The sequence below is a fragment of the Bactrocera latifrons genome, unplaced genomic scaffold, assembly GCF_001853355.1.
Source record: "Bactrocera latifrons isolate USDA-ARS-PBARC rearing strain unplaced genomic scaffold, ASM185335v1 scaffold_82, whole genome shotgun sequence".
Classification (NCBI taxonomy): domain Eukaryota; kingdom Metazoa; phylum Arthropoda; class Insecta; order Diptera; family Tephritidae; genus Bactrocera; species Bactrocera latifrons.
The window spans coordinates 710,429-719,008 of record NW_017537512.1 but is presented as its reverse complement, the minus strand read 5'-3'; the positions used below and the strand labels follow the sequence as shown (position 1 = coordinate 719,008).

General features: G+C 34.6%; 1 protein-coding gene across 1 annotated transcript in view; it reads left to right on the top strand.

Annotated features, from left to right (window-relative positions):
- Positions 1-8,580, top strand: part of LOC108976976 (sarcoplasmic calcium-binding protein, alpha-B and -A chains) — an 11,578-nt gene that overhangs the window by 1,775 nt on the left and 1,223 nt on the right. The window contains exons 2-5 of the mRNA XM_018946443.1: positions 243-335; positions 7,242-7,408; positions 7,484-7,564; positions 8,111-8,263. Of these exons, the coding sequence (XP_018801988.1) occupies positions 284-335; positions 7,242-7,408; positions 7,484-7,564; positions 8,111-8,263 (453 nt within the window). The 5' untranslated portion in view covers positions 243-283. The remainder of the gene's footprint in view (positions 1-242; positions 336-7,241; positions 7,409-7,483; positions 7,565-8,110; positions 8,264-8,580) is intronic.

The window sequence follows — 8,580 nt, the reverse complement described above, 5'->3', positions numbered from 1 at the left end:
CACAAAAATAAATAAGAAATAAAAAAATGAATAAAAAATTTTTAATTATTTGCATTTAATATTTAATAATTTTTTGTAGTGATATGCATGCAAAATACATAAAAAAAAAATCTAAAACAAACATACAAACAACTAATTTTTCCAATAGCGCAGCATTCAAGTGTGAAAATACATTTTTAATAAAGTGTTAAAATAGTTGTTTAAATATTTTTTTGTTTTGTATTTTATTATAATTATTCTAGATTGTGTGTGATATAAAAACCACCGACAAAAAACAAAAAAAATGTCATACTCCTGGGATAACCGTGTAGACTTTGTTGTACGGTATATGTATGGTAAGTGTACAAAGCAAAATTTTAGAAAATAGTTAATAATTAACAAATGACACATAAATAAGCAGGCAAAGTTAATTTGTATGAGTTTTAGGCACTTCACTGCAAACCGTATATCAGTAGTATGCTTGTTTGATAAATAATATATGTATATATGTAGACATGTGAAGATATGTATATACACTGCACATCTGCTCTACATCATAATCTTTCATTAGCAGCAACTATTTACTATAGTGTAATTAAGTACCTATGCGCATATGTTCAGCAACAAAAAACAAAACTCGAAAATCAAAAAACAAAAAAAAAAAAAAAAAAGACAATCGTTTGAATAGTTTTACCCCACACCTGTAACAATGCACAATTTACATTCGAACCGAGTTGGCGAAAATTTATGTGCTGATATAAATATTGTTTTGAAATTAATGTGTTTCGTTAATGTAAGCAATTTTCGCCAAAAATGTTCAACGAAATTTTATACATCAATACGCACATGCTAGCACCTACTCTCCTAGCGGTCGCTTATATACATATATATCCGTGTTTGTATATATCTTTTTTTCTGTGAGGAAGTAGTAAATAGTAAGTAGTATATAACTTTGCATTGAATTTAGTGAACCGTGCCATGCTTCTTCTTCTTCTTGTTCTACAACCTACACAGATTTTATTTACTTCGACTACATTTTGTTGTTAAAGGAAAAGACTGCAAATAAACAAAGTCTAAAAAATATATTAGCGTAAATCTGCATACCTGAGATACTTGAGAGAAACTCATTGTTTGCTTGTGGTAGATATCAATTAGAAACTTAAGGCAATGTGCATTAAACTTAATATGAACTTACTCCGAGGAACCGAAGAGAGTAATCAAAAGTAACGGTGACTTATAAGCGATCAATCACATATCATACATAGATAATTTTGAGGAATGTTGTTGTGTTGATAATCACATAAAAATCTGGGTCCATTTCTGTTACCGGACTCTATTGAAACATAAAGCTTTAAGCAGTTCTCTTCCAAGTGATGGATTGTGGTGAGCAAGCTCATGTCATAAATGCACTCAGTGGTTCGTGTTAACATCAGCCGACGGCAATTGAAATATTTTAAAATTGGAAATATGTAAAATTTATGTCCACTAAACTTTACCTTCGTCTTCTTCTTTATTGGCGTAGATACCGCTTATGAGGTTATAGCCGAGTTTACAACAGCGCGCCAGTCTTTCTTTTCGCTGTTTGAGATTCCAAGTGTGGCCAGGTTCTTCTGCACCTGGTCTTTCCAAATATAGAGGAGGTCTTCCTTTTCCTCTGCTTCCCCCGGCGGGTACTGCGTTAAATATTTTCAGAGTTGAAGTGTTTTCGTCTCTTCCGACGACATTACCCAATATAAATTTACTCCCTAGTTCGGACAAAATATATGCGAGTTTCCTTGAATTAAAATATATCCATTATTTTTACATTAAATTAAATATTATATTTACTATTTTATTATTATCCGATTTAGGTCAATTAAGCACTTTTTTTTCGATAACCTACCATTTTGAAGGTTTCTTCATAAATAAACTCTTGTGGAAATGCTCTTCCATATTGGCAAATAACTAGGACAGTCTATTTTCAAAAGCAATGACTTTTTATCAGAAAAATCATTCCCTTTAGATAGGAATAGGTAGTTTACTCGGTGCCGGGGCCGTTCCGGCTGTAACCGCGTAACTGGTGTCTATGCCAATAAAGAAGAAGGCCCTGACTATAAGCTGGATACATAAAACCCTCCTAACCAAGCGCCTGGAACTTCTTACGAGTCAGTATCGATGTGTATGGTCTGGCGTTGTCCTGATGGAACACAATTTTTATGCTATTGGTCTAAGCCGTCCGCCTCTGAGCGATTGTTTCCTTTCGACAGTTCAATGTTTGACAGTGCAGGCCCGATATATTAATAGATTTAAGGAAATTATGGTCTATTGTGTCCTCTCTGTTATCACAACATTTCGTTTAACTCAGTTGAATTAAAACTACTTAGTAAAGCTTCTGCGTTAATGTTTCTGATGTGTTTTCTCACTGGCGCTGCTGGCGTACGCCGATGACATCGATATCATTAGCCTCAACACGCGCCGTTAGTTGAGCTTTCTCCAGAATGGATAAGAAAGCGAAGCAAACTAGGCTCCTATGTCATTATTGACAGTCATAACATCGAAGTCGTAGAAAATTTCGTCTATCTTTTAACCAGTATCAACATCAACAAAAATGTCAGGATCGAAATCCAACGTAGAATAATTCTTGCCAACAGGTGCTACTTCGGACTGAGTAGGCAATTGAGAAGTAAAGTCCTCTCTCGACGAACAAAAACCAAACTCTATAAGTCACTCATTCTTCCCATCCTGCTATATGGTGCAGAGGCATGAACGATGACATCATCTGATGAGTAGACTTTACGAGTTTTTGAGAGAAAAGTTCTCCGAAAGATTTATGGTCCTTTACGCGTTGGCCACGGTGAATACCGCAGTCGATGGAACGATGAGCTGTATGAGATGTACGACGACATTGACATAGTTCAGCGAATTAAAAGACAGGTCATGTTCATGTAGTCTGAATGGATGAAAATAGAAGCTGGAATCTGAAAGGTCATGGTCATGTAGTCTGAATGGATGAAAATAGAAGCTTCACTCTGAAAGTATTCGACGCAGTATCGCCCGCGGAAAGCAGAGGAAGAGGAAGACCTCCACTTCGGTGGAAAGACTATGTGTAGAAGAACCTCGCTTCGCTTGGAATTTCCAACTGGCGCCCCGTAGCAAAAAGGGGAAGCTACTGGCGCGCTATTGCTAACTCAGCTATAACCGCGTAAGCGGATCTACGCCAGTAAAGAAGAAGATAAGTGATCAGCGAGACAAACTGTTTTTGAGATACCGATCCAAAATTTTCCATATTTCCTTTTATCTTCAAGAAGCTGCTTTTTTGTTGAAACTGCTAACATCGTTCAAGATAAATATCTTTATAAAATATGCTTTATTTCTTCTCATTAGTAAGTATAACTGCTTCCACTTCAAACACAGTAGAAAAACATTCCAAATAAATAAGGAAGCATAGTTCGGGTATAACTGAACATTTCATACTATTGCAACTTGCAAGGACTAAAGTCATTTACATAAGGCCTGTTAGTTCTATTGGGTTTAGGGAAGTTTTCACCTGATTTTCCTCATTCTAAGCATTATAAGGAAAGCACACTCTCACAATTTTAGAAAGATAACTCACTTATTGGTCGACGTATACGGTATAAAGTCACGCTGAAGTTCGAAAATCTTTACATTATATTATAAAAGCGCATATCTCTTTTTATATAAATTTTTACTCAAGTTACTTCTTGAACGGACGGACGGACAAACAAACAGTCACACAGATTTCAACTTTTCTTGTCATCCTGATAACCATATACATATGTATGTATCTATATGGCATGGTTTTAGGTGATGCATACCACCGTTAGGTGAACAATACTATCATACTCTATAGCAACATGTTGCAAGAGTATAAAAATACCCATCTACCGATATGTTTACAAAATTTGCATAAATCAATATTTAAGAAAAAAAAATATTAAACTGAATATGAAATATTTAGTAATCGTAAATTTATTTACTCAAAAATATTAAATTTTCTTTCACTTTCATTAAGTATAATATTTACTTATCTGTATACAATATACATATGTATATATGCCAGAATGCAAATGTGTGCACATATGTAGATGTGTTTGTATATGAATATAAATTTATAGTAGCTGCAAAAATTCACAAGTTGTTAAACACACCCAGCAATTCGCACACAAACAAGCAAAACATATCTAACTAAACACATACACAACCACATATATGTACGTATAAGTGTGTCTGCAAGAATTCGGTTGACTAAGATTTTTTATGCACCGGGAAATTGATAAATACAACTTATGTTATACATTTAAAATTAATTTAATTAAAAGTAATAGAGCATATAAATTTCTGGGCGTGCAGTTGTTTTAGCTTTTTGTGTGCTCAGTCTGTTCTACAAATACATTTTGGCGGGCCAAAGCTTTTGCAACACACACACACGCTTATTTCACTTAAATGCTTAGCTGAGTGTTTATTTGGTTGTGTGCGTGCAATTAAAGTACCCAGATCTGCTGATAGTAACTGTACACGAATAGACAAACGCTCAACAATTTTCCTATTCACTGTGCAATAGCTTTAGTGCTGCAGAGACGCTATTTATAAATGCTGCAGGTATATTACCAGCAAGGACCAAGCAACTACATACGAAGTGTTATATAGAATTACATATATGTATGTATATATTTTCTGTGAAATATTCGATTTTTATATTTTAGCGGTGATACTCGCTGCAGTTACTATACAGGTATAATTATTTGATATAAGTATCTTTGGTTCACTATTAAGAAGAACTATCATTCGTTCTCAGCTCCCTGTTTTTTTTAAGAAAATCCACAGAAACTTCAAATTTAATGGCGAATCCTTACTATCATTGGAAAGAACATTCTTTGATATTTATTTTTTAGAGATTATCTGTTTCAAATGTTGGCCGAGGCTACGTCTCAGATGGTCTCTTATACACATCTAGCAGGAAAAAATCCAACGGTGTGATATCACACGATCTTGGTGGCCAATCGATGATTTATTTTTTAGAGATTAACTGTTTCAAATGTGTGCCAAGGCTACGTCTCAGATGGTCCATCCGTTGAGTCTAACTTTCGAAGACTAGTTCGAGAATTCGACTGGTAACTGGCGAATGGCACGCGTGATGTTTTACTCCAAGCCCTGAATCGAAACTGGATTGTCCGTATAGACATTAGACTTTACATACATATGTACATATATCCTCAGGAAAAAATCCAACGGTGTGATATCACACGATCTTGGTGGCCAATCGATGATTTATTTTTTAGAATAAATCCATAAACCTGTCTCTTATACACATCTAGATGTGTATAAGAGACAGGACTTTAGAACATACATATATCCTCAGGAAAAAATCCAACGGTGTGATATCACACGAACTTGGTGGCCAATCGATGATTCCACCGGCGCACAAACCACACCAAACCTTTGTTTTTTCTGCATGAAATGGCAGCTTTTCAATCTCTTCAGACTGCTCTTTGTCCAAAATGTGACAATTTTGCTTGTTTACATATCCATGGAGTCAGAAATGGGGCTCATCGCTGAACAAAAGTTGGCCCGAAAACGTCGAATCTTCTTGGAACTCCTCAAGAGCCCAAAGAGTGAAACTATGTTTCTTGGGAAGGTCGAGCTGCTTCAATTCTTGCACAAATATATTTTTTGGTATGCTATAAATTAAAGATCTTGACGTAAAATGCGCCAAGTCGTTCCATATGACAGTTTTTAGAAACGGCGCCATCACACCAACGGTATATTTCATTGACAGGTCACTAAACCATCTGCGCGACTCTTATTCTCCCATCTTCGTTTCCATGTGAGTATAGTTTCTTTCTTTATTCGGTCAATTCGAGCTTTACCACTTATGACTAATACACTCTGACCAATAATTTACGCCAGTTCTTGTTTTTTAGTACATCTACCCAAACCTCTGCTGCATATAGTAAGACGCTTGTAGTTTTTGACATTAAGATTCTTCTCTTTTCTTGTGTGGGGATTATTATGCTAAGAGAGGATTTCCAGAAGGTTAGTTTGGGGTCCAGTCATGCCTAGGTAATTCACATCTTTTTATATCCTTAGAATATCCTTAGTCGTTTGCATGCTTATTAAGAGTATTATTAATGTGTTTCGCTATTGGAACGGCCAGAAATTTTACCAAAAGTATATGTCCTATTTAACGCTGCCATTAAATATATCATTCTTTTGGGAGGAGATTCTTCATGTCAGTTTTTGTGCTTAGAGACCAAAAAATTATTAATAAAGGGGTCACAGATTACTATTTTATGTAGGACTCCTAGAGTTAGGGATTTTTAAACACAAATGCATTTCACTCGGTCGGAAAAAGTTGAACTACGATTTTGCACAAAATTGTGTGTTTCCAATGAAATCACGGCTACAGAATCATTAAAAACGTCGGAGAAGTGTTTGGGAAAATCTAATTTATCATGAATACAGGTATCTATTTGAGAGCAACGAATCATTTGATTCTTTGCAAAAATGACGTTCAGTAGAGATTTGAGAGCAACGAATCATTTGATTCTTTGCAAAAATGACGTTGAGTAGAGATCGCAGGAGATCTTGATAACGTACCTGAGGACCCCACTTTCAAACGGATAATTACTGGTGACGTGGATTTATAAATATGACGTCGAAACTGTTCAACAAACTGGCGAATGGCGCTGCCAAAATACGGCGAAGTCGAAAAAACCGCGTCACAGTCGGTAAAAATCAAGGTCGTTTTCTTTGACTACTGTGGTATGGTATTTATTGTTCCAAAAATTTATTACATAGCATCTACAGTTGATTTCCGGGAGCTCCTCTCAAAAAACACGTTTTGCGGTAACCACTATATCTGTGAACTGAATCCTCTGAAATAAAAAAACAAACAGATTTCGTTAAAGTAATGTTAAATCTAGTAATTAATTGGAGGAATAAAGTAAAGTAAAATTTTTCCACAAAAATTTTTGACCAAAATTTCAACCATAAATTGTTTATAAAAAATATTTATCGGTGAGAAAAAATTTTCAATTAATTACTAAAAATATATATTTAAGAAGCTCACGTTCAAATTAGAGATTATCGGCTTAGCCGTTTTCGAGTACACACTTCCAAGCACGGAATGATATGAAATTTTCTGAATATATTCTTAATTATATGTACATACATTAAGAAAATAAAATAAAGGAATCGATTTTTGGAAATTTCTAACTGTATATAACCAATTAATCACTCCCACTTTCTTCATTTCATTCTAGATATCGACAACAATGGCTATCTGGATCAAAATGACTTCCAGTGCATGGCTGTACGAGCATGCGTTGTGGAGGGCAAAGGCGACTGCAGTGCTGCCCGCATTGCAGAATATCAAAAACTTATGAAGAACTTGTGGGATGAAATCTCAGAAATTGCTGATGATGACAAAGTAAATAAACGCCATAAATATTTCATTTGTTTACACATTTAATTAAATTATTTATTTAATGTCTTTTTGCTGTAGGACGGTAAAATTTCAAATGCAGAATTCAAAGAAGCCGTAAGAAAAACTTGCGTTGGCAAGAAATACGACGAATTCCCCCAGGTAAGCGTTTTCAGTGATTTATGAATATGCGTATATAAAAATGCAAAACAAAAGAAATTATTATTAATATGGAGCAATACGGGTAATGTTTGAAGAACCAGAAAAATTTGGATTTTTTGACAAAATGCGGCAGCTTCCCAAAAAAAGTTGTTTATTGTGAAAAATTTTTTACTTCAGATTGGCATGAAAAATTGAATTTATTATTGAAAATCTCATTCCTTCGTTCATGATCATCAGATTAACTTAATCAATACTCCTTCTTTGGGTAAAGAACCTTTTCTACCAAGAACTTAAGCAGACACTCAGAAAACGGCCCTTTTTGAATAATATTGCACTGTTATTTGAACAAATCAAGGCTCTTTAGCAGAAAGCTCGCTTTTTTAAGCCAATTGTGGGTATTGCAGGTCCTATTAGTGAATATTCTTATTTTTGAAATTTTTTGCAACTTTTTGGTTAGAACAAAAATAATTCACTGTACTTTCAGCTAGAAATATAATTAATTATTAAAAGCAAATATTTAATTTTTTCCCCTCTTCTCTACTACAGGCAATGAGGGCATTTATTGAAGCCAATTTCAAAATCCTAGACATCAATAGTGACGGTATTGTGGGTGTTGAGGAATACCGTTATAACTGCATTACCAGAATAGCTATCGATGATGTTGCACCAATCGATAAAGCATTCGATATTCTATTAAATGTAAGTAATTTAATAATTAGTCAAATTTAATGAAAATTAATTTGTTTAAATAAATTTTTTATGAATAATTTTTTATTAATAATAATTGGCATAATTTTACACCTGTCTCTTATACACATCTAGATGTGTATAAGAGACAGACATAGTTCAGCGAATTAAAAGACAGGTCATGTTCATGTAGTCTGAATGGATGAAAATAGAAGCTGGAATCTGAAAGGTCATGGTCATGTAGTCTGAATGGATGAAAATAGAAGCTTCACTCTGAAAGTATTCGACGCAGTATCGCCCGCGGAAAGCAGAGGAAGAGGAAGACCTCC